General features: G+C 37.3%; 1 protein-coding gene across 2 annotated transcripts in view; it reads right to left on the reverse strand.

The window, feature by feature from the left end:
- The window catches only part of ENPP3 (ectonucleotide pyrophosphatase/phosphodiesterase 3), a 75,531-nt gene that overhangs the window by 33,435 nt on the left and 14,314 nt on the right, over positions 1-27,782 (reverse strand). For both annotated transcript variants that reach the window (XM_053904484.1, XM_053904485.1), the window contains 10 exons: positions 26,910-26,970; positions 25,342-25,439; positions 16,782-16,861; positions 13,534-13,653; positions 12,907-13,016; positions 11,391-11,456; positions 10,577-10,649; positions 2,762-2,870; positions 1,577-1,705; positions 806-837 (listed from right to left, as the gene is read on the reverse strand). In XM_053904484.1, the coding sequence (XP_053760459.1) occupies positions 806-837; positions 1,577-1,705; positions 2,762-2,870; positions 10,577-10,649; positions 11,391-11,456; positions 12,907-13,016; positions 13,534-13,653; positions 16,782-16,861; positions 25,342-25,439; positions 26,910-26,970 (878 nt within the window). The remainder of the gene's footprint in view (positions 1-805; positions 838-1,576; positions 1,706-2,761; positions 2,871-10,576; positions 10,650-11,390; positions 11,457-12,906; positions 13,017-13,533; positions 13,654-16,781; positions 16,862-25,341; positions 25,440-26,909; positions 26,971-27,782) is intronic.

A 27,782-nucleotide genomic window follows, 5' to 3' on the forward strand; every position in this document is an offset into this window, starting at 1 on the left:
AGTATAAGAGAAAAAAGAAGTGATTAACACTCTAAAGAATTGCTGCTCTAATGGTCATTTCTGCATCAGACTTGCAGTGGGTCCTAGGTGACAGTAACATTCTTCATGCGGTGTTTTCTTACCTTCAATCATTCCCAGTTCATCCTAACAGTTTTCTTCTATAATTGCACACGACCTATATACTTAAATAAACATAGCTCCACCCCAAGCAATGATAAACTCATGAATTCCATATAATAGATAATATGCTTGTGAGTATACCTTGAATACAGAAGTATTAAAACTACATGCAAGAACATTTCAGGTCTCTCTAGGAGTAGGGAATTCTACTTTGAAAAGTCCAGTTTGCTTTAAGATCTGTATCTCGAATTTGCCCCACTAAGTTTACTCACAACCTGGAATGTGGGAACCAGTCAAAAGAAGTTGGAATTAGAGGGTAAAGAGATGATTTTTCTGACCTCTATGAAAAGATGTGTAAGAGTTCATGATTCACTATTTTCTTATGTTAAGTCACACAACACATGTGACTGGCATGGCCCTTTTGAATGGGACAGCAACACACTCAGTAAAAGCCAGGAGTCAGGGCCACTGTTGTCACAAACTAATCTCTAGTGGTAGCGACTGTAAATGAAAACACCTAAGACAAAAGCAGCTGATCTGCAGGTAAAATACTATTAACGGAGGGTTTAAGAAATAAATTTCAAGTGGATTGGACTCAGAAATATGGAACATAAATTTCCTCAAATCCAGATTTTAAGGACATTATATTAACTTAGATATATGTATTAGGACACTGTATACTTACACTGAGGTTCCTAACAATTTCTTCAGAATTAACTGTTTCAAAAGAAAAAGATAAATAAACCACATTACAAATGTGAACATATCAGATGAATTTCACACATACATTTATTAATGACTATGACCTGGTAAAATTAATAAGAAATTCTTTTAAAATTTATTGATTTTTTTTGAGAGAGAGAGAGAGAGAGAGAAAGGGAGCATGAGCCAGGGAGGGGCAGAGAGAGGAGAGAGAAAAATCCCAAGCTCCAGGCTTCATCTCACAAACTGAGATCATGACCTGAGCCAAGATCAAGAGTCAGACACATAACAGACAGAGCCACCCAGGTGTCCCTAAATAGGAAATTATTTTCAGCAAAGAATTATTTTAGAATTTAACGTATAAGTAGAATATATTTTAACCTAACGATTAAGTAGAATATATTAATATTTTTGTAATATTAATGTTTAATTGATGTTTTAATTATAACCTAATAATTACATGGAAATATCAATATTTTATTAATAGTAATGTTTGATTGTATTAATTAATATTTTATTCATATTAATATAGTTAAGTAGAGTATACTTTTACCTAACGATATTTGATATTACCATAGACTTTATAGGCTGATGATATTTAAACAAGGACGGGGATTTCTTATTTGCTTCTGTGTGGTCTTCCCAAGAAGACAGAAGAGGGGGCCTGGCAATCCCTGTATCCTCAGAATCAGGAAGTTAAGGTTACACACTTTCAATTTTACCCCTTTTTTCACATGGGTGTCTTCGTACTTACAAGTGTAAAAGTCCTGAGGTATATTACGAGCCCTGATACGAGGGGCAGGCCCTTCATACATGTAGAAGTTTATTCGATGAAAATAATTAGTCATATATTCCATCTTGTCACAGTAAGTCTTATCCATTCCTGAATTAAAAAAAAAAATCCACTGAATGCATATAGATGGTAACAATTAGTTGTCTTTCATGATGTCAAATCAGAGATATTTTATGTGGCAGATCTCAAACTAAGTTTCACTGAGAATCTATATTAATTTAACCTATTATTTCACTCTAAATGGCAGATCTAAAAAATCCTGGCAGTGGAGGAGAAGGGTCGCATTGATCAGAGAAGAATAAACAAGAATTATAAACAGATCATTTGTTCAACATAAATCAATTAATTTCAAAGAAGAAAATCCTCTGTAGAAAGCTCGTTAGATCTTAGGTGTATTATTTAACTTTATATAAGTAGCATGTGCTTAAAAAAAAGATTTGGTAGTTAAAACTTCTTCTATTTGTAGATTCTTCAGACTGCCCTTAAATTTTTATTTTCATATTTATTTATAAATTTATTTCATGTTTTATAGTATCTTTTATCAAAATGCACATTAAAATGGTTCCCTTTAATTTTAAAACAATAGGTCAATGTGTTAAGAAAACATTTCAGAAATTTTTAAATAAATTACTCTGTTTCTCATTATCTTGATGTCCTAAAATAAAAACAAGAGTTCTGTAGACATGGTCCTTTTCCTCCTCTCTTCCTTGACTGGTTCCTTCAAAGCCTTTGGAGCTTAGCTTGACTAATGTAGAAAGTGTCACCCCATCTAGAAAAGGCCTATTTCTGCTTTACATACCTCCAAACACACCATATCTAGGAAAGTACTTGACATTGAGTAGGCACTCAAAAAATATTTGGTTGACTAACAACCCAACCATATCTCTGTTAAGTACTATGACCTCCATTTTCACAAAAAAGTAAGTATAAGGATGGATTTTCATAATGAATGTTAAAATAATTAAAGTAGAAATTTTAGTTTTAGTATTCTATTCATCACAGCCTACCACAAAACGTATTCTTTGCTTGTTCGAGAACCTTTAGGTCTAGAAGTATAGACTTTAAAATATCACTATCCTTTTTGCATGCTCCTTGAAGTGAGAAGATATCATCAATGATAAAATATAATTTAAAAAAAAAGCGTACCATGGTCGGCCAAAAGGATTATATTGACACAATTGTCTAAGTTCCGCTGTTTTAGGCCTTCCATCAACATTCCAAAAGTCTTATCTACCAACTGTAAGGCTTGAATTACCTAAGGGGGAAAAAAAATGGAGTTAAGACTGTCTTCATAAATTAAAATTTAATTGATGAAATCATTATCCAAGGGAGTGAGTAAAAACTGAACACATTTCCTTCTCTGAAATTTCTGGATTTTGAAATAGGACATCAGAGCCCAGCACTGTGCTACCACATTTACCAAATATCAATTCCCTGAATTTCTATAAGCAAATAAAAAAAAGTAAACCATGTTTTCCACAAAGGAATATAGACTACTGTCCAATTAGTATCTGAGAAAAATGTTCTGCCTCAACAAATATTCAGCTGCAAAGGCTTTCATCATAATACCCAATGCTGGAGAGGGGAGTCCATAGACACTTCTATAGAAGTCCACATGGTTATTTGGGTGCTGAGGGATTATGTGACAATGCCTAACCAGAGCGTTAAAAAAAGGACTTACCCTATAACCTAACAATTCTATTTCTGGAAATTTGTCCTCATAAACACTTATAGTACAAATGGCTATTTACACCTAGGACTATTCATTACTTTATTTATTTATTTATTTATTATTCATTCATTCATTCATTTCTAATTTCAATTTAAAATATAAAATTTCAATAAATTTCAATTTCAATATAAAAATAAATATGCCACACATGCTTACAAACATTTCAAAATGTACTTTAAAAAACCATGGCATGGGGAACTGCTCATAAATACAATGCTAAACATAAAATATTAAAACTAAACTGTATGTACCCACAGATATTTCATAATCCTTTCATGTTTAAATATATTTAGCACTCCTTAGTAAACACACATGCACAGAAAACAAAAAAGAAATATATCAAGGGAATATTAACAATGGTTGTCTCTGTATAGTGAATTGGAGTTCATTTTTATTTTATTGCTTATATTCTTTTGTGTTTTAAAATTTTCTACGCCTTATCAGCATAGTACATTAAACTATTTTAAGTGTGTAACTTTTTTTTAAGTTTATTTAGTTTGAGAGAGAGAGGGAGAGAGAATGAGCAGGGAAGGTGCAGAGAGAGGGGGAGAGAAAGAATCCCAAGCAGGGAGCCTGATATGGGGCTCAATCCCACAAACTGTGAGATCATGACCTGAACCGAGATCAAGAGTCAGATGCTTAACTGACTGAGCCACCCAGGTGTCCCTTAAATGAATAACTTTTAATTGACTAACTGTTCATTATTTGTTTCAGTGAAGAGGAAACTGTAATAGCAAATGGATTGGGGGAAAATGTGTAATCTCTTATAGTACTATTATAAAAATTATCGCTTTTTTTATTTTTTGAGAAGGAATTTTACAAGCTAATTATTGTTAAGAGCTTTAGTACATTATCTCATGAAATTGTCATGGCAAACATGCATGGTTGGTGCTATTTCCACCATCTGGAATTTCCAGTTGGAAATACCAGGAAACCTGAGGCTTAAAAATTTTAAATAACATGTTTATGGTCCTACAGTTAACAAGGGATAGAACAGAACTGACTTCAAACCAGCTCTATCTACTGCTAAAATCCATCAACTCGGAGATAACTTTCCTGACTCTCATTCTTACAGTGACCATGCACTCTGGTTTACGAGCATGAGTTATGGTTCCCGCCCATTGTCATGGCATAATTATGTCCCTTTTCACAGTCACCCTACTCACTCCTCCCAACTGCAGTAATAGCCCCTTCTCTGTCCTCTCCCAGCACCCTGGCATCTGTTACCATTGGACTCTCCACAGATTTGAAATCATCTGTGCGTATGTCTGCCTCCCAAGAAGAGTGTGAGCTCCTGCAGGGAAGGAACCGGGCAACCTAACTCACCACACGCTTTCCAAGCATAGGGTTTTTCACACAGTATCCACTCCACAGATGGCACATATTGCTGAATGTAAAATGACTAGATGCCAGCCCCTTACTCTAGCCCAGACAAAGGAAAGAAGAGAAATCCCTGTGACAGACCACAAGTGAGCATTTTGGGGGGTGGTAAGATAATAAATAGGAATAGAAATGTCTGCAGCTTTGGGGTAAACCAAGTCTGGGTAGAAAACCTTGCTTGTTTCACATGGAATCATGATCCTTCACTTTCACAGTGGATATTGTGGAAACAGTAAAATCAATACTGATAAAATGAGTTCAATGCTAAGACCCTCAATAAACAGTTGCTTTTTGGATCCAAACATTCCCTTTTGTAAAATGAAATTCAAGACTGCAGAGGATCCTGCTAGTAGGAAGCTCTATGCAGCATTAACATAGTGGGATTTTCAATAGGTACAACATCCTTCCTGTGTATTCTACCTCCACATGCTTTCTTGTGGGGGATAAGCTTAGGAATCCCCCGGGTTTACACCAATGGGTTGACAAGGCATAAAGCAATACAAAGTCATGAAATGCTCACACCCGAGTTTGGGTAAACCAGATTGGCACCCCAAGAATAGGGGGTGCAAATGCACCCCAAAGTAGAGAGGGGTTGCAGAGCCCCCAAAATAGAGAGGGAGAGGCAAAGGCCTGAAATAGAAATGGCACAAAGGTGCCCAATACATAGGTGTATGAAATAAACAAGATAAGATATTCAGGCTCGAAGTACTATGCAGAAAAGCTGCTTTCACAGGAGGATAGGGCCAGGTTAGGTAAATTGGTGAACTGGACTTTGGACCCCTGTGCTGCAGGCAAAGCAGCCCAGAGTGGAGCTGGCTAACAAAAGGAAAGATGCCTTATTAACCCTGAGGTTATTTCCCCTATCTGTCTCATCCCCTAGGCTGGCAAAGATAAACAGAGGTGCTGCCTCCTGTCCCCCGTAACCAACCTTACTCCCGACTGCCCAGCACACAGATTTTGTTTTATATTGACCAAAACCCCAAACACTGTATGTCTTCAAAAATCCCCTTTTCCCTCACGTCCCCAAGCTAACGTTCCCAGTTTCTTTGTCTCTTTGTACACACCCATCACTTTTGTAAGCCTTATGATCTGAATAAATACAGGGCAAGGACCCTTATTCTGGGCTCTTGTCTTTTCCCGGACATTAGCCATCTCTCACTTTCAATCCTGCATCCCACTCTTTTACTAGACAAGAGAGAACTTTAGACCCAGAGTCTATGACACTTTCTCAAAAGTGGAGGTCCTCAGTGCTGTAGAATCATTCTACCATGTACATGAGCATTATCAAGAATTAAGTCGATCTGTTCTTAATTTCAATTTTCTTTCCAAATTGAATTTTTCTTCCTAACTTTTCTTTCCATCTAACATGTAATAACTTGTTTTTCAATCATGAGTTAACAGGTGAAACTTGTTAAAGTATTAGAACATTACTTAAGGTCATTCAAGACCCATCAGGACATTCTGTGCCTAATTCAACTTCAATACTAGAGAATCATTGAAACAAATTTGGTATCAAGAAGTTTCTGGGGTGCCTCAATTGGTTAAGCGTCCAACTTTGGCTCAGGTCAAGATCTTGAGCTCAGGTCAGTTAGTGAGTTCAAGCCCCACGTCAGGCTCTGTGCTGACAGCTCAGAGTCTGGATCCTGCTTTGGATTCTGTGTCTCCCTCTCTCTCTGCCCCTCTCCTGCTCTCTCTCTCTCTCTCTCTCTCTCTCTCTCTCTGTCTCCCTCTCTCTCTCTCTCAAAAATAAATAAACATTTAAAAAAAAGAAGTTCCTGGTTTCACAAGACTTTAAATCTCTCCACCACCTTCTACATCCCTAATTCATAAAGCCTTCTCCAGCTATACCAGGCCACAATACTCTCCCCATTTTAACACTGTTGTTTTTAACTCAGGAAACAACAGATGTTGGCAAGGATGCAGAGAAAGGGGAACACTTTTGCATTGTTGGTGGGAATGCAAACTGGTGCAGCCACTCTGGGGAACAGTCTGGAGGTTCCTCAAAAAATTAAAAATAGAGCTACCCTATAACCCAGCAATTGCACTACTAGGTATTTATTCAAAGGGTACAAAAATGCTGATTTGAAGGGGCACATGCACCCCAATGTTTACAGCAGCATTATCAACAATAGTCAAGTTATGGAAAGAGCCCAAATGTCTACTGACTAACAAATGGGTAAAGAAGATGTGGTATGTATACACGATGGAATACTACTCGGCAATCAAAAAGAATGAAATCTTGCCATTTGCAACAACATGGATAGAACTAGAGTGTATTATGCTAAGCAAAATAAGCCACTCAGAGAAAGACAAATATCATGTGATTTCACTCATGTAGAATTTAAGAAACACAACAAATGAACATAGGGGAAGGGAAGGAAAAGTAACATAAAAACAGAGAGGGAGGCAAACCATAAGAAACTATTAAATACAGAGAACAAACTGAGGATTGCTGGAGGGGTGTTGGGTGAGGGGATGGGCTAAGTGGGTGATGGGCATTAAGGAGGGCACTTGTTGGGATGAGCACTGGGTGTTGCATCTAACTGATGAATCACTGTGTTCTACTCCTGAAACCAAGACTACACTGTATGCTAACCAACTTGGATTTGCATTTTTAATTTTTTTTTAATGTTTGTTTATTTTTGAGAGAGAGAGACAGAGACAGAAACAGAGACAGACAGAGACACAGACAGACAGAGACAGAGTGTGAGCAGGGGAGGGGCAGAGAGAGGGAGAGACACAGAACTGGAAGTCGGCTCCAGGCTCCTTGCTGTCAGCACAGAGCCCCACGTGAGGCTCCAACTCACAAACTGTGAGATCATGACCTGAGCCAAAGTCAGAGGCTTAACGGACTGAGCCACTCAGGCGCCCCTAAATTTTTAAAAAAATGTAGGTGTGAGAAAAAAATAAACACTTGTTGCTTTAATTCATTTTTTGAGAGAGAAAGCGCACGTGCACAGGAATGCTAGCATGCAAGTTGGGGAGGGGTGGAGGGCGAGGGATAGAGAGAATCTTAACCAGGCTCCATAGCCAGCACAGATCCCAACACAAAGCCTGACCTCATGACCATGAGATCATGACCTGAGCTGAAGTCAAGAGTCAGATTCTCAACCGACTGAGCTAGACACCCCTAAACACTGTTTCAGCTACCAAAATTTTAAAGGTTTCTTAAAATAAAACCTTGCTATACATTAAGTCATTACTTATTTGTCCTTTCAACATAGTTACTGGGTAATGGCTTCATTTTCTTCAACCCCTAAGAATGCCCAGCACAACATCACGCCCACCAGAAACTATTAAAAGTAGACCTTAAAAGGATAGCAGAGCAAGAGCAAGAGAGTATTGATGACTGAAAAATGTAGAAGTTAATAAGCTTGAAAAAGAGTGAGTGAACAAACTAAAGTAGCCTTTTGCTTTCAAATTATGTCACATTCACTCCAAACTAAAGTATATGACTAACAATAATAACAGCAATAAAGCCATAAAGCTTTCCAGGTTCTCCATCCATTTTGCCTCTTCTAAAGTTTTAAATGAGGCATGGTCTTAATCCTTCTATTTTCACTTTTCACTCTCTCCTTAGGACATCTTCACTTCCATGCACCATCTACATGCTGCCAAACTGCCTGATTTCATCCCCTTGGAGGTTTCAATCCATATTCAATTGCCTTCTGGGCATCTTCATTTGGACACCACAAGCCCCTTAACCACGACAAGATCTTCTCCTTCAAAATTGACCCCCTTCAGTCGCCTCATTGATGTAAATGGAAACACCTGCCAGCTAATGATAGCAATCTGACAACTGTCCTTGATCCTCCACTCCACCACCCGAATCCTACCAAGCCGTGCCAGGTCTATCTCCCAAATGAATCTCAAATGCAACTCCTTCCTCCCATGATGGTTGCCACTACCCTAGTTCAAGGTGCAATTATCTCTTTTCAGGAATGTTGCAAAGCTAACCCATCTCTCCCCACCTTCCTCTGTTCCCTCTAACCCATTCCTCTTGCATAGTAAAACTGATCTTTAGATACAACCCGATCTGGTCATGTTGCTTTCTTGATTAAAATGCCTCAGTGCTTCCCTTGCACATTACATGGCCAACAAGGATCTGCATGATTTGGTGCCTGCCTCCTTCTCTAGGCTTCTTTCTAGCCATTGCCCCTGGGTCACAATGCTCCAGACATGGGAGGGAGATAATCCTCATAGCGTTCCAAACAATACTTGGCACAGAGGAGCACACAAGAAGAGTTAACTGCCATTACCATTCTTACCATTATCACCATGTCTATTTGTCCCTTTGCCTGTCTGTCCCTTTGTTCATTCTGTGCATTCCTCTACCATGCTCACCTCCTCCCTCAACCAGGCTGTTTGTGAACTTTTTTCCTTTTTCTTATTCAGAGAACTTTCTAACCAGTCACAGTCCCTGCCCCTCCTCAGACTAGTTAGGACCTCCTCAATCACCCCTCAGGGCACCTTGATCTTTTCCTTTGTGGCACTTTTCAACATTACACTTAAAATTTATTTGGGAGCTAAACTAGAGCATTGACTAGAAAAAAAGATATGGTGCCTAATATTAACTCAGCTGTATGGGTCAGACAAATACAGATTATAGTGTCCCCTCTCAAAACAATTAGCCATATCAAGTGTGGATAAGAATTAAAACAGAAAAGAAGTGGTGAATGTACTTCAGATAGTTACTATGCCACTCACCCTTAAAATAGCCTGATTAAATGTTAAATTCTGGGATATCACCGAAGTGGTGTTGGAATATGGAGGACTAATGGGTTAAAAATGGTAGGACTTGATGGGGCGCCTGGGTGGCTCAGTCGGTTAAGCGTCCGACTTCAGCTCAGGTCACGATCTCGCGGTCTGTGAGTTTGAGCCCCGTGTCGGGCTCTGGGCTGATGGCTCAGAGCCTGGAGCCTGCTTCCGATTCTGTGTCTCCCTCTCTCTCTGCCCCTCCCCTGTTCATGCTCTGTCTCTCTCTGTTTCAAAAATAAATAAACGTTAAAAAAAAAATTAAAAAAAAAATGGTAGGACTTGAGCAAGGCCTTGTATCAGGAATCATTTTGGTTTAATGGTTTATCATTTCTGATAAACCACAAAGTCAGGGTACCAGAAGAAATATGCTTTGTTTTCCAATGGAGGATAACTGTTAAATAAGTTTCCATGAAGCAGGAAAATGCCTCCATACTCATGGAGGCCTTCATAGCTTTACATTATTATGTCCAGGACAATACAGGCTTCAGTGTAACAATAATAACAGCAATAAAGGAGATGATTTTTTTTTAAGTAATATTTAAGGTCTTTATTTCTGTAGTAAAAATGTAACATAACGGTTTAGATAATGGCAAAACTAATATTTAAAAGTCTACTTCAATTTTAATGGAGGCCCAGGAGAGGAAGGACTCTGCTGGGGGCACCAGCATATAAAGTCCAATTATAAGGATGTTGTGAATGGAACATAGTGTGTGAATAGACAGCTGGATAGTTCACAACAGACTTGCAAGTGACTTAATTTGGAATGAGCTACATTAGCATGTTGAATTGGCATGCAGTATCTAGCCTTGATGGTTCCACTGTATGAAATAACAGTGCTACATCTAAGTTTTCAATGAATGTTTATCAAATGAATCGAGATGTTGTCATAAACCAGGTATATCTTTTAGACTTTTAATTTTTTTGGTAATTTTTAAAATTTTTAATAAGGTAGAGATACTTTTAGACTGTTCGCTATTTTAATGTCTTCATGTTCATATCAGATACATTTGTATTCAGTGAGAATTAAAGAATATTTTACTTTGTGGGTTAGGGCTAGATGATTTTATATTTGTTCAATAAAACCAACTTACTCCGGCACTGACTGGCCCATTTTTATGTCCTGCAGAATCAGGCTCTTCCACATAGATGGTATAAAAAGCAGGTCTAGGGGTAAAATTGAAGCAGAGAAAGACATTATCAACTTGGAATAAACCTACGGGTTGGATTTGGCAAGTGCATAGGTTTAGAACTTGGTGGCAGTTTCCTTCCTTTTCTCTGGCCTCCTTGTCTTCATCCAGGCCCAGTCGTTCCACTTGGCCCAGAGGGGAGGTACTCGTAACAGGAAGTAAGACCTTCCTGGGCATGAGCGTTGGTCTGACTCACTTATGAAAATCTCCCTTATTCTTTCTGCCAAGACCTCTCTTGGTGCGCCTCAGCCTTCTATAGTTCCCAGTCTCTGGCTTTCCACCCACTCTTTGTTCTGCCATTTGAATTCTTTCTTTAGATGGCTGGTTTCTGAGCCGCTGTTGACATGTTGCTCTCTTTCAGGATGCTCTGACTTCAGGACTGTTGACAGGGCCTTGCTCTGGCACCTCTAGCTCCATGAATCAATCCTCATAATGAAGTTTCAGACCCTTTCGCCACTCTGCCTCCAGTCTACATCAGGTTCTGTGTTACTTGCCTCTACTCCTGGTACTGGCTCTATCTCTATTGCCCCATAGTGCCAGTCACATTCTCAAGAGCAAAAAGTCAACTCAACTGCTCTCAGGAATAATTCTTGAAAATTTCTTAAAAAAGAAAACGCCAAGTTTCTTTCAGAAGGGGTCATTTAAAGTAAAGAAATAATTGCATTTTATACTCGCAGATATCCCAGTGTGCCAGCCCTTCTCTGATTCTAAGTAATACCTTTCAGCTTTGGGCAGGTCCAGCCATTTCAACAATGTAAAGATCCTCTCTTCATATGGGATACTTCTGAAAAGGAGAGAAAAAATAATTTTCAAAAACTACTCAAATAAAAAAAATAACTCCACTATATTCCTACTCAGAAAGACAGTTAATATTTTCAGATGTCCATTTTGTGTTCATATACGATCAGAATACTGAAGGGGATTCAGTATTACTCAATGGGATTCCTGTTTTCGATACTTATATAGAGATACGTTTGTCTCAGTGTAAATTAAATATATATTGTTTTCTTTCTTTCTCATCCTTCCATCTTCCGATTTTCCCCCAATTGAAATAAACACCATTAATTACTATCCATTCGGTTTATTTTTATTTCATTTATTTATACATTTGTGTATATTGGGCACCTATTTGTTCATTTTAAACAATATTTATCAGTGGGAAAACCAAAGATGCTTTCCTTCCTAGAGATGACATTCTAGTGAAGACAAACCATAAACAATAGATCTGATTCATAAATAAATTCTATTGTGTGTCTCAAGGTGACAAATGCTAGGGATAAAAGAAACACCAGAGTACAGTAAGGTGAGAATTCAGGGTGGGGGTGGTTTGGAATTTGAAATCTTAGTTTAATCAGGCTAAGACAATATTGAGAAAGTAATTTTCGAGCAACAGCCTGAAGAGGGTGATGGAGCAGGCTATGCAGATACATGGAGTGAGTTATCTCAGGCAGAGGGAACAGCCCACACAAAGGCCCTAAGCAGACAATTCTGGCGTGTTAAGGCCTACCCAGGAGGTCAGCACCAGGTGGAATAATGGGATAATGGGAGACAAGGTCTGAGACACAGTGGGGTGGTTGGGGTCATACCAATAGGACCCTGAAGGCTTTTACTGTGAGTGAAACAGGGAGCCATTAAAGTTTTTAGTGCAAAAGAACGTCGTAATTGGACTTGTTTTTTAAAGTTAACATTCTGGTTGGTAGATAGAGAATAGATGGTAGGAGACAAGAATAGAAGCAGGGAGATGGGGAAAATGCAATAATATAGGCAAAAGATGATGGTTTCTCCAACCACAGCAGTAATGCTGGAAATAACAAAAGTTCATAGATGGCATATATTTTGAATTAGAGTCACAAGCATTTACTGACAGACCAGGTGAGGGATGTAAGAGAGAGGAATCAATGATAACTTCAAGATTTTCGACCCAGGGGCACCCGGGTGTCTCAGTTGGTTGGGCCGCTGACTACCGCTCAGGTCATGATCTCGCGGTCTGTGAGTTTAAGCCCCCCGTCAGGCTCTGTTCTGAATGCTCAGAGCCTGGAGCCTGCTTCAGATTCTGTGTCTCGCTCTCTCTCTCTGACCCTTCCCTGCTTGCTCTCTGTCTCTCTCTCTCGCTCAAAAATAATAATAAAAAAAATTAAAAAAAAAGATTTTTGACCCAAACAACTGGAAAAATAGAATTACTACCAAGGTTAGTAATCATACCTGCCTAGGAGCAATCATATCTTAACGACTACCTGTTATAACTCATATATATAGAAGGAAAGGAGCCATTGATAGCGACGTCTGATCCAGGCCAAAAGAAGCTACCAGCTTTTAAACCTTGATACGTTGCTGTCAGCCAGATCTATAAGAAGAGAAAACCTAAGGTAAGTGGAAGTCAAAAGAATAATCTGTTTGGGTAGAACTTGTAGAAATGGTGCCATTTTTTAGCAACTAAACAATATTAATTAACATTCACAAAATTTAATTACGTAGGGATCCACCCCAAAAGTCAAGAACATAGTAAGGTAGTAAGAAAGATCACTCTTTTTCAAATTGGTAAAACTGTATAGCTCCTCTTTTGCTTTTAAAGAAGTATAAAACAGAAAGGGGGGGGAGGAAATTAACAGAAAACCCTTCTGAGAAACCTCTAGATTGTTATGTTTAGAATACTACATCCAAGTTTCAACAGAAGGCAAGTTAAGTGAACAATCATGAATATTTACATGATTTAAATTAAAATTATAAATGGTGAAACACCTTCCCATTACACCCCACACTTAGAAATTAGAAAGATAATGTAAAAGTGCAGAAAGGAAAGTGATCCACTATCACACTGAAAAATGGAGATTATTTCGATGCCACATGTAGATGCTACATACTGGTTGCCCTTGCCACCAAGCTGGATTGTTTTTCTCCTTTGATGAAAGTGAAAAATTCTTGTTGAGGTTTACATCATACATATTATTATCAATGATGCCATGGGATTCTGGATATAATCCCTAAAATGATAATTTCAAAAAAGATTTAAAATAATATATCAATCAATCACTTTTAAATTAAAATATCATAGGATCTATAACTCATATCTTAGAAAGACATCATATACTTTTCAATACAAAACCCCTGGGTCTGAACCTAAATACCAAATATATATACATGTATATGTATATATGCAGGTATAGGTGCAAGTGTAGGTATTGGTATGTATAAGTGCAGATATAGGTACAGGTATGTATGTAGGTAGGTATAGGTATAGGTAGGTGTAAGTGTAGATATAGGTACAGATATGTATCTAGATAGGTATAGGTATAGGTATAGGTATAGGTATAGGTATAGGTATAGGTATAGGTATAGGTGTAAGTATAGGTAGGTGTAAGTGTAGGTATAGATGTAAGTATAGGCATGGTTCCACCATGGTCTAGAGCAGTAAATGAATGATATTAGGCAGATGGCTTGTGCAAATGACATTAATATAACCCTTACGTGATTAATAACTGTTAATTAAAGTTTCTTATATGATAATAATGATCAGCCACTGGTTATACTGGCAATAATAGCAAGAAATGCACTACTTAGAAGCTTTTAAGTATCAAATATCTTGGCTAAAGGGGTTAAAGTGTGTTACCAGCACTTTAGAAGGGAGCCTGCCAAATTTCTCTCCATCTTCCCTTCCACTTATCCATCAATCCAATCATTTTTTTCAATCCACTAACACATATTTATTCAATTATTCCACACATTTTATTGAATGCCTATGATATCCCATGCATTTGTAACTATTTCTAGATAGATTTTAGGGTCCTTATTTCAGAACATCACTATATGGATACATACACACATACACAGTAAATTAATAGCACTTATGTATAACACCTTATTTATATATACATACATATGTGTTATATATAATGTGTGTATATTTATGTATATATGCACACATATAGTCAATTCTTTTTTTATTGAAGGATAGTTGACATACAGTGTTTCAGCAGTTCCAGGTGTACAACACAGTGATTTGACACTTCTACACATTACACTATGCTCACCATGGTAAGTGTAGTTACCATCTGTCACCTTACAACATTATGACGTAATTATTGACTATATTCCTTATGCTGTACTCTTCATCCCTGGGACTTATTTATTTTATAACTGGAAGTTTATACCTCTTAATACCTTTCATATATTTTGCGGATTCTCCCCAACTCCCTACCCTCTGGCAACTACCAGTTTGTTCTCTGTACTTATGATTTGTTTCTGTTATTTTGTTTTGTGCTTGTTTGTTCATTTGTTTTGGCTTTCGGATTCCACATATAAGTGAAATCATAGGGCGTTTATCTTTCTCCGTCTGACTTATTTCACTTAGCATAATGCCCTCTAGGTCCCTCCATGTTGTCACATTGCAAGATATCATTCATTTTTACAGATGGTAATGTGCCATATACAACTCATCTTCTTTATACATTCATCTATCAATGGACACTTAGGTTGCTTCTGTATCTTGGCTATTGCAAATAATGCTCGTTTTTATATGTCTTTTCATTTTCTTTGGGTAAATACCCAATAGTGGAATTACTGTATCTTATAGAATTTTATTTTTAATTGTTTGAGGAACCTCCACATTGCTTTCCACAGTGGTTGTACCAATTCACATCCCTGCCAACAGTGTGTGAAGGTTCCTTTTTCTCCACATCCTTGCCCATACTTGTTATTTGTTGTCTTTTTCATACTATCCATCCTTATAGGTGTAAGGTGATACCTTATTGTGGTTTTATTTGCATTTCCCTAATGATTAGTAGTCAATTCTTGTTATCTGTGGTAATTATGTTCTATAAAGTTGCTACAAACACTGAATGAGTGAATACTGAACCATTGCTCCTAGGGAAAATAAAGTGCAAGCCTCTAGTCACAACACTTTTATCTGCTGATCAATACATAATCTTGTTTTTATCTATTTCTGTTTAAAAATTATCATTTAATAGATATTGTTGGTTCACTATAACTCATGCCTGAGTGAAGCTTATCTAACACACATATAGTCAGTACACCGTGAAAACGTTTGTTTGCTACATGAGAGTTAAAACAAGAAAGGCAGAGTGTCACCTTTTAGACCTCAACTGGGAATATGTGAGCTGGGCAACTCAAATATTTAGGTAAAATCTGCAAATATATATATATATATATATATATATATATATATATATATATTTATATATAAATTATATATTTATTTATATTTATATATAAATTATATATTTATTTATATTTATATATAAATTATATATTTATTTATATTTATATATAAATTATATATTTATTTATATTTATATATAAATTATATATTTATTTATATTTATATATAAATTATATATTTATTTATATTTATATATAAATTATATATATTATATTACACACATAATATATATATACATTACATACATTAGACATTGCAACTTAAGAGTTAAAATTTAAATAAATTATAGTTACTGTCCTATAGTAATAAAAGAGTAAATGCAAAGTGGTAAAGACATAATATCCTTTGGTAATAAAGTCTGAGGTAGAGGACTCCTTAAGATGTGTTGTAAATCTATAAATGTTAAAAAATTTAATTTGCCTTTGAGTTCATTTTGATCATTTCACTTATGTCTTATTACACATTAAGGAGCATTCACTTGGTTTATTTGCTTTATCTAAAGACATATAGCCAGCATGCATTTATTTATCAAACAGAAGTCTTTGTCAAATTAAATACAATGAAAATATTAGGGAAAAAAGACATTTCCTACTTCAAAGTGGCTGTCTTCACACATAACCTACAATTCCCAGCAGACTCAGAAAAGTGGAGGCAAATCCAAAGATCAGAGGAGAATGGTATTTCTCACAACCAAGAAGCTATCCTGGCCTGTCACACAGGTGAATTAGCCTATTGCTGGGACATTCATTCATACGTAACATCTCAGAGCACTGGATGGCCTCACAATGAGATGCTACCTCCTAGCCTGAATGAAGCCACATGTGCTTCTGAAATGTGTGTGTGACATGGGACTCAGCCACTTCCTGTGTAAGCGTGTCTGTCGTGGTCAGTTGCCTGTCTATGGCCTGTCAGTCTTGCCACTGGGCCACTTACCGTGACAATAGTGTAATGATTTGGGAAGGTTTTGGTTGGATAGACAGCTCTCATGTATTTTGAATGAATTCCACATGTTTCTGCAACAAAACATAGTGAGAAATGAAGAAGTTGTTTTTTCCTGGTAAGTTTTTTTTAAGTAAAAATCTAAACATAAAGTTTTTACAGAGAAATAAAAAGCTAACTAAAGAGTGGATTGAAGATGGAAAGAGGTTGAAATTCTTTTTTTTTATTTAATTTTTTATTTTTAAAAATTTACATCCAAATTAGTTAGCATATAGTGCAACAATGATTTCAGGAGTAGATTCCTTAGTGCCCCTTACCCATTTAGCCCGTCTCCCCTCCCACAACCCCTCCAGCAACCCTCAGTTTGTTCTCCATATTTATGAGTCTCTTATGTTTTGTCCCCCTCCCTGGTTTTATATTATTTTTGTTTCCCTTCCCTTATGTTCATCTGTTTTGTCTCTTAAAGTCTTCATATGAGTGAAGTCATATGATTTTTGTCTTTCTTTGACTGACTAATTTCACTTAGCATAATACCCTCCAGTTCCATCCATGTAATTGCAAATGGCAAGATTTCATTCTTTTTGATTGCTGAGTAATATTCCATTGTGTGTGTGTGTGTGTGTGTGTGTGTGTGTGTGTGTGTGTGTATACCACATCTTCTTTATCCATTCATCCATCAATGGACATTTGGTCTCTTTCCATACTTTGGCTATTGTTGACAGTGCTGCTATAAACATGGGGGTGCATGTGTCCCTTCGAAACAGCACACCTGTATCACTTGGATAAATGCCTAATAGTGCAATTGCTGGGTCGTAGGGTAGTTCTATTTTTAGTTGCTTGAGGAACCTCCATACTGTTTTCCAGAGTGGCTTGCACCAGCTTGCATTCCCACCAACAACACAAAAGAGATCCTCTTTCTCCGCATCCTTGCCAACATCCGTTGTTGCCTGAGTTGTTAATGTTAGCCATTCTGACAGGTGTAAGGTGGTATCTCATTGTACTTTGATTTGTATTTCCCTGATGATGAGTGATGTGGGGCATTTTTTCATGTGTCAGTTGGCCATCTGGATGTCTTCTTTGGAGAAGTGTCTATTCATGTTTTTTTGCCCATTTCTTCACTGGATTATTTGTTTTTTTGGGGGTGTTTTTTGGGTGTTTGATAAGTTCTTTATAGATTTTGGATACTAACCCTTTATCTGATATGTCATTTGCAAATATCTTCTCCCATTCTGTTGGTTGCCTTTTAGTTTTGCTGATTGTTTCCTTCCCTGCGCAGAAGCTTTTTATTTTGATGAGGTCCCAGTAGTTCATTTTTGCTTTTGTTTCCCTTGCCTCCAGAGACATGTTGAGTAAGAAGTTGCTGAGGCCAAGATCAAAGAGGTTTTTGCCTGCTTTCTCCTTAAGGAGAATGTATGACGGCTCCCGGTCATACATTTAGGTCTTTCATCTGTTTTGAGTTTATTTTTGTGTATGGTGTAAGAAAGTGGTCCAGGTTCATTCTTCTGCATGTCGCTGTCCAGTTTTCCCAGCACCACTTCCTGAAGAGACTGTCTTTATTCCATTGGATATTCTTTCCTGCTTTGTCAAAGCATAGTTGGCCATATATTTGTGGGTCCATTTCTGGGTTCTGTATTCTGTTCCATTGATCTGAGTGTCTGCTCTTGTGCCAGTACCATACTGTCTTGATGATTACAGCTTTGTAGTATAGCTTGAAGTCTGGGATTGTGATGCCTCCTGCTTTGGTTTTCTTTTTCAAGATTGCTTTGGCTATTCGGGGTCTTTTCAGGTTCCATACAAATTTTAGGATTATTTGTTCTAGCTCTGTGAAGAATGCTGTTGTTACTTTGATAGGGATTGCATTGAATATGTAGATTGCTTTGGGTAGTATCGATATTTTAACAATATTTGTTCTTCCTATCCAGGAGTATGGAATTTTTTCCATTTTTTTGTGTCTTCTTCAATTTCTTTCATAAGCTTTCTACAGTTTTCAGTGTATAGATTTTTCACCTCCTTGGTTAAATTTATTCCTAGGTATTTTATGGTTTTTTGTGCAACTGTAAATGGGATCGATTCCTTGATTTCAAAAAGGTTGAAATTCTGATGCCTACAATTCCTACATTCTAAGGAATGTCCGTTTTTAATAGAGAAGTGAAAGACTCTACAACATTTCTCTATAAAGGCCAGATCATAAATGTTAGGCTTTGTAAGTCCATATGTTCCTTGTTATAGCAGCTGAATTCAGCTATTGAGGCCAAAAGCATCCATAGATACTACACCAACAAATAAGCATGGCTGTCCTCCAATAAATCTTTATTTGTGGACATTGAAATTTGAATTCCATGTAATTTGTACATATGACTAAATATTCTCTTCTTTATTTCTCAACCAGTTAAGAATGTAAAACAATTCTTAGCATTTACTAGGCCACACAAAAATAGAGTGGGCCACATTTTGTCCATGAGCCACATCTTGGGGATCATTCAGCTAAGCATACCCCAAATTACACACTGCCACCAGCTTTGTATGTTTGTGTTGCTCCTCTCTTTCTGACCCAGGTCATTATGATGAGAATTTCTATATAACATTTTCATCCCAGCTAATAGTTCTTATGTGACAGCATCCAATATAACAAAAGTCAACACAACTATCTAGGTAACTGAAAAGGAATTTGCCCTATATACGAGCATAAGCCTATGTCACGTAGTAACATTTATAAAATAAGTAGTAAATAACTTTACTACTTATTATTTTCAGTACAGTTTCCATTTGATCAGTGAAGTTTCCTGTGATCTGTTTTCCACAAAGTGCGGCATCAACTTTGCTTTCAAATGTTCTGCTGTTTTCGATCTGTGCAATAACACCACTCAAGGTCAGAACCACTCCAGCATTGCTATTTCCTCTCCAACGGTGAAGGATAAGAAATTTTCCATTTCAAAATACTGTCAACTCAAATTCTAAAAGAAAGCTTCACCATTATTGATTTTATTTAGGTTAAAACAAAAAGCAAAAATGATTGTTGTCCAGAAAGTTACAAAGTTTATAGTTGGAAACAATGAAAGTTTTCTCAAATAGGCTTGGAGTTGGTCCAATACGCAGTGTTTCCAATATGACCTAGGGATTATCTCCTTCAGAACCTTCTTAGGCTCCATATCAAGTTTACTAAATAGGACTCTGGTAGGAATGGAGGGGTAAGTAGAAGATGAAGAAAAGAGATCTGGAAAAAAAATCAACATTTGTGGCAAGCCACCCAAAGTGGTTCTGATGTACCTAAGTTTGAGGCCTGCCCTAGGATTTGATTTCTAAGTATAATTAAAGATTAAAATAACCTTTTTTTTCAGTCAATACTACCATAAGTCTCATACTTAACCAGAGAAAGACAACATTTATTATTTTTAAGAAGTCATACAATAAGAAAATAAAATGAGATCCAATTCTCTTATATAATTAAAAGAATTTAAGTGGGGGAGGAAGCATACAATAAACAGAAATATTAAAGTCAGTTTTTCTTTTTATTTCCTTCAAACATGGGTGATGTAATCAAATTCTTAAATGCCTTAAGTCATGGAGTATAAAATAAAATACAAACTAAGCTACCAGTAATGTAAAAACATGACATTAGTTGGGATGTCCCAAATAGGACACACCTGCGGACTATCCATGACTCATGCTACAATTTTGGATCACCTGCCTTTGAACAAGAGCTGTTGTAGAACAGCTCACAGAAAGCAAAAAATTCTATAATTGTTTCTTCTAGAACTTAATAATCTAAATCATAAAGGAAGGAAGGATACACAAGAAGCCAACAAGAGTAGATGCTTCTGCAGAGATAAAGCTAGAAAAATCTGGAAAGAGTTTTTTTTGTTTGTTAGTTGGTTGTTGTTATTCTACTATATACATTTTAATATCATTTTTAAAAGTTTATCATTTGTGTATTTTACTCTTTAAAGAACTTTTTCAAAAAGGAAGTACCAACCCCCCAAAAATCTGGAAACATAAATAGAATAAACACATATCCTTACAAACTATAAACTTGGGGCATCTGGGTGGCTCAGTCGCTTGAGTGTCCGACTTCGGCTCAGGTCATGATCTCACAGCTCAGTGAGTTCCAGCCCCGCATCGGGCTCTGGTGCTGACAGCTCAGAGCCTGGAGCCTGCTTCGGATTCTATGTCTCCCTCTCTCTCTGCCCCTAACCCACTCTCATTCTGTCTCTGTCCCTATCAAAAATAAATAAACATTAAAAAAATTTAAAAAAGAAACTATAAACTCTAAGAAAGAGCAGAAAACTAAATGCGTAGTAGGTGAAACAGCTGACAGATACAGCAAAAACAGTACGAGGATGGAAGTGTATAGCAGCAAACAGCTACATTAAAAAAGAAATTTTACATAAACAACCTAACTTTACAACTCAAAGAAGAAAAGGAACAAACTACATCCAAAGTTAGCTGAAGGAAGGAAACAATAAAGATTATAGCAGACATAAAGGAAACAAAGAGAAATACTTGTAAGAAAAGTACTTGTAAAAGTCAAGAAAATTAAAGTTGGTTTTTTGAAAAGATAAAATTAACAAATCTTTAGCTAGACTACACCTTCTCCAGAGAAAAGTCTAGGATTACAAGGCTTTACTGATGAATTCTCTCAAGTATTTAAAGACAAATTAATGCACAGGGCTCCTAGGGAGCTGTCAGTTAAGGGTCCAATTTCAGCTCAGGTCATGATCTCATGGTTCGTGAGTTGGAGTCCTTCATCAGGCTCTCTGCTATCAGCATAGAGCCCACTTTGGATCCTGTCTCCCTCTCTCTCTGCCTCTCCTCCTCACATGCTCTGTCTTTGTCTCTGTCTCTCTCAAAAATAAACATTCATATGAAACCAAGAAGAATCAATGGAGATCATTCTTAAACTCTTCCAAAAAACTGAAGAGAAGAAAACTGTCCCAAACTCATTTTATGAAGACAGCATTTACCCTGATACCAAAACCAGACAAAGACACCACAAGAAAAGGAAACTACAGGACAATATCCCTGATGAACATAGATGAAAAAAATCTTCAACAAAATACCAGGAAACTGGATTCAACAGTACATTAAAGGAATCACACACCATGACCAAGTGGAATTTATCCCTGGGATAAAATATGGCTCAACATATGAAAATCAATTAATGTGATATACCACATTAATAAAATACAGGATAAAAATCACATGATCATCTAAATAGATGCAGAAAAGGCATCTGATAAAGTTCAATACTCTTTCATGATAAAGACTCTCAACATACTAGAAATGGAGGGAAATTACCTCAACATAGTAAAGGTCATGTATGGAAAGCCCACAACTAAGAAAAACTGAGAGCTTTTCCAGTAAAATTAGGAACTAGGCAAGGACACTTTCATATACCATAAACAATATCTAACTCAAAATGAACTAAAGACTCAAGAATCTTACAAGAAAAGAGGAGGAAAGATTTGTGATATTGGTTTTAGTAATGATCTCATGAATATGACACCAAAAACACAAGCAACAAAAGCAAAAATAAACTAATGGGACTGCATCAAACTAACAAGCTTCTGCATAGCAAAGGAAACCATCAACAGAAACAACATATGGAATGGAAGAAAATACTTACAAACCATATATGTGGTAAGGAGTTGACTTCTAAAATAGATAATAAATTCTTACAATTCAATAGAAAAAAAAACTAATAACCCAATTAAAAAATAGGCTAAGGACTTGAATAGATACTTCTCTGAAGAAGACCTACAAATGACCAATACATACAAGATGATCAATGTCATTAAACATCAGGAAAATGCAAGTCAAAACCACAATGAGATATCACTGCACACCTGTTAGGATGGCTATTATCATAAACACAAAAGACATGTGTTAGTGAGGGTGTGGAGAAAGTGGAACCCTTGTGCACTGACAGAATAAAAAAGTTATACAACTATCATATGATCCAGCAATCCTACTTCTGGATATTTATCCAAAATAATTGAAATCAAGTTCTTGAGGAGATATTAACACCCCCATGTTCAATGCAATACTATTCACAATAACCAAGATGTGGAAACAACCTAAATGTCCATCAATAGATAAATGGATTTTTAAGTGGTGTATATTGCAATGGAACTTGATTTGGCCTTAAAAAAATGAAACCATATAAATGAATCTTGAGGACATTAAATGAAATAAGCCTGTTACAGAAAGACAGATACAAATAATTCCACTTATATGAGATCTAAAAGAGTCAAGGTCTTAAAACAAAGAATAGAATGGTGATTTCCAGGTTCCGTGGGGAGGAAAAAAATGGAGAGTTGCTAATCAATGGGTATAAAATTTCATTTACGCAAGATGAATAAATTCTAGAGATCTGCTATACAACTTTGGGCCTATAGATAACAATATTTCATTATACACTTAAAAGTCTGTTAAGTGGTTATATCTCCTAAGTATTTTTACCACAATAAAATTAAAAAGAAGAAAGAAAGAGGAAGAGGGGGAGGAGGAAGAGGCAGCAGACAGCAAACGGCATCTGCTGTGGAGAAGTTAAGAATTCTATTGTTTGTGAAAGTAAACTTTGCTAACTAACTCTGATCTTCAAAAATCTACAAATGTTGCCTGCCAGATACACCTGTTACTACTAGTCTTAATCTATCCCCAATTTCCTACCTAACTTTCCAGGAAGCCTGACTTGTGGTGCAAGTCGAATCACTTCCATCTCACCTGACAGTCTGCTGTTCTTGGGCCTGACCCTTTTTTTCCTGTCCCCACCCACACTAAGACAAGATAATGACCTTGTCCTCTCACTAGAGTTGAGTCTGAGTCCTTGTAAGTCACCAATATGACTCACTGTGCTGTGGTATTTGTTCATGTTCAGCTTCCCAGACCGCTGTCACCCAACTCAGGCAGCTTCTTGGGATACTGGAGATGGGGTTCTAGACTTCCTTAAAGTGATGTCTGTTGTCACACACCTCACCTCAAGCCTACTTTTCCCAGGAAGTCCTAATCCTAAGTCTCATTCACATCTATTCTTAATCAGGCCTCCTGGAAACTAACAGCCCATTTGCCTTGGTAGACCTAGTTAGTGATGTCTACACATTAAAGAATCAAATGTTGTCTGCATGACTTAAAAAATACATATTAAGCTTTAAAAAGGGAACATTCTCAATGGCCCAATGTTTCATTTGTGTCATTTCCAACCCTGAGTGGGATGAGCAAATCAAATAATTCCCCTTCAGAAGGGGTTCGGTTCAGCCTGGCTAGCTAAATTCCCTTTTGGATACAGAATTGGATATCCTGATTGTCAAGGAAAATTCAGATGAGGAAATACAAACTGGGAAGTGTTAATCAACTTTCCAGGCCAAAGTAACTCAGCAGTTAAACGACAAATCCTGAATTTGAAGCTAATTCGGTCAGAGCCCCAAACTCTCAATGTCTTTGCTGTAGTTCTGCCTCAGGGAATAAGAAAAAAGCTGAAGAGACAAAGTATCTTGTGTTGTAGGGGGAAGCAGTTCGTCTCTCTAGAGTCATGGAATTTTAGAGCTGGAATTAACAGTGGAATTCCATAAAGTTAATCCTCTCATTTTACAAATGAAGAAACGAAGACCCAGATGAGGTAATTGACTTACTCAGGCTCAAACAGCTCTTTTTTAATAATTTGGAGAAAAATAAAAACAGGCTTCCAGTAAAATTGTGATAAACTTTGAGAACCTTAGAGGCAAAAGAAGGCCTAGTAGAAGGGGGAAGAAAGAAAGGAATTGTCAGGCAGTGAAGAATACAGACTCTGGAACCAACCCTCTGGTTCCAACCATGCTCTGATACACTTCTTGGCTCTGTATCCATAGGTACTTAATTTCTCCTTATTAATAACTTTATAAAATTGTATGAAGGCCAAGTGTCCTAGAAAGAAGCGTCACATCCTGATAAAGATGATAACAGAAACAATAATTACAATCACAGCTTAAAACCATTCAGTGTGTACCACATATACATTCTCACAGTATTTGCATCAGGTAGGAAGTGACCATTTTACAGCTGGAGAGAAAGAGCGCCAATAGATGAGATAAGTTTGCCCAAGGTCTCACAGCTAATAAGTGGTGAAGCCAGGTTCCAGGCAGTTTCATTCCAGAACCAGAGAGAGATACTAGACGTTTTGCCTTCTGGAGCGTATGATGTGCTGACTCTGCTCTGCCATTCAGACTCTTTCAGGATCATGTCCTTGCTGGTCATATGCTTGTTGCTAAGACCCAGAACCCAAGTCTGACAAACACCGCTTTTGAGACATTATATGTGAACAGATTTCCATAGGATGAAGTTATATTCAAATACAAAACGAATCACAAGAAACAAACAAATAGATGAGCATGCGTCAAAAAAGAGGAGGAGCCAAAAGTATGAAACTAGGTATCCTGAGTGGTGAAGTCCTCAGGATCTCCAGAGGTCCTGGGAGAAGACAAACTACTAATATGGAAGGTCAGGAAGAAAGGTGCACATCTACAGGATGGCTAACTAGGTGTCCTCATCGTTTGTGTGCCTGTGGTTGTGGAGGACTTACTCAGTTTATGAATATTAGGTAGGAGAGTATCCCAGGTCTGCAAATATTCAGCTCGAAATCCATCCATGGAAAACAAAATAACTGGCGGCAATTCAAATCTGAAAGTGGAAAACAGAATTAGTACATGTTTTTATTGTAAAAAAAAAACAAAAACAAAGACGTCTGTACTACTTACAATTCTGTAAATTAGAAAATCCTTAGAAAGCACATTAAGACAATTACCGTGTTTTTTTATTTCCCTTTTTAAAGATTTATTTTTTGATGTTATTTATTTTGAGAAAGAGAGAGAGCATGAATGGGGGAGGGACGGAAAGAGAGGGAGAGAGAGAAAATCCTAAGCAGGATCCGCACTGATGATGATGCTGACTTAATTCTCACATGAAATCTTCTGAACTTGGCATTATTATTGTTATTATTATTATTACTACTACTACAACTTTAAATTTTTTAATGTTTATTTTTTGAAAGAGACAGAGAGAGAGACAGAGGCAGAGACAGAGACGGAACGTGAGTGAGGGAGGGAGACAGAGAATCCCAAGCAGGCTCCAGGCTCTGAGCTGTCAACACACAGCCTGATGCAGGGCTCAAACCCACAAACTGTGAGATCATGACCTGAGCCAAAGTTGGACGCTTAACTGACTGAGTCACTCAGGCGCCCCTCTACTATAATTTTATAGATGAAGTTCAGAGAAGTGACTAGTGCAGAGTTTCAGGGGCAAGACCAGGAGTCAAACTCAAGTATTTTTTTTCTAAATTCTTGGCTCTTCCTCCTGGATGCTGCTGAACTGGGCAACTGGACCTGAGGACTGGGGTAAACCAAAGTGGCATGGTACAAAAACAGACATGATGCACACACATTTTTTTTATATAAAATAATGCTATCTAAAAATGACTGCACTAAGTCTTCCTATAGCCAGGTACTCCTTTTTTCTTCTACCTCATCATCTTCCTCCCACTGCTTGGGCCAGAATGAAGTAGGGGACGGGCATAAGGGGCCACTGGAGAAGAAATCCATCCTGACTGGGACATGCTGTGGGCATGTTTCCAGGATTGGGAAAAGTCCAGTAGCAGCCACCCCAAATGTGTGGAGGAGATGCATAGGAGGGGTCAGCGAGGGGTTCTACCTCACATGTTCATCACGCAGGTACACATAACGAGTCCTCCTCATCCTTCAAGGTCTACCTTTCCTTGTGAGGCCTTCCATGGGCAAACTTCTTCCCCTCCCCTCAGTAAGCATAAATTCGAGGTACCGGGATGTGAATAGAGAAGAGTTCTGGCTGGAGTAATTCAGATCTAAATTCCAGTCCTGATCATAGGACCTTGGGAATGTCAGTATGTAATAGTTCAGCAAATCTTTTTAAGTCATTGTTGTAAGACATGAATATAAAAAAATTAATTTAAAAATGCTTTGTAGACAAAACTCTGAGTTTGAAGTCAGAAGAATCCTCATCGTTTCTTAACTTTATTGTTTTGAAATATAAATATAGTGGAGGAAATTCCACCCTGTGTCTCAACTACATTCCATGTGCCATCTGTTAAAGGAGAATAAAAACTGCCCTTATTCTCACCCTTCTGGACACTGAGACGGCTGGGCTGTGCCACACTCTTCTTTCACCCATGGGGTTTCTCCTAAAAAAATGTAAGATCAAAATCTTTAGACAACTACACCATAAAAAAAAGAACAAATGTTCAATGACCTTGATCTTTCCAAACTACTTAGTCCATGTTATTCCAATGATTTAATTCCACCAGAACATGTTAAGTGTTATTCCACATGGTGAAAAGGTCAGTGCGTCCAGATATTTGCACAGATCGAATATCAAGAAGCTCATCTTTACCAAGAAAAACAAAGGAGATTCATTTAACTGGAAAGGGACAATTAGAAAAAATGAGTTTAACAAATACAGATATACCATCTAAAGAAAGGAGGAAAGAAATCATGGTGGGGGGTGGGGGGTGGGCAGAAGCAGCCAATGAGAATAATTGATATCAACTGGGAAAACCTGAACAAAGATCTTAACTAAAAAAATTTGACTCCATAAATGTTTCTGTTTATAGAACATTCCAGCTGATTAATGAAGTAGAAATGATAGTGCATAAATGTCATCACTTGCACCCCTTGATGGATATACGCAAGATCATCAATGGCTAACATCCCAGAAAAGGTGACAAGCAGTCAAGATGTGCCTCTTGATGGAAGTAATACCACCGTCTACGGAGTATACTTGCAAAATAAAAAAATAAATAAATAGCACCTGAATCTGAACAGTCGTCTGATTCTGATTGCAACTACCAATTTTCAGGAAATGAGATGACAAACTGCTTAAGTTACAGGGGATGCAGTCTACAAAGCTCAGACTGGAAAACTAGAACAAATGGCCCTTTTACTCCAACACGTAAATTGCAAGGGGAAAAAAAGAAAGAGAACCTACTTTTAAAGG

Source organism: Panthera pardus, unplaced genomic scaffold, assembly GCF_024362965.1.
Source record: "Panthera pardus isolate Hobbes unplaced genomic scaffold, ASM2436296v1 HiC_scaffold_17, whole genome shotgun sequence".
Lineage (NCBI taxonomy): Eukaryota > Metazoa > Chordata > Mammalia > Carnivora > Felidae > Panthera > Panthera pardus.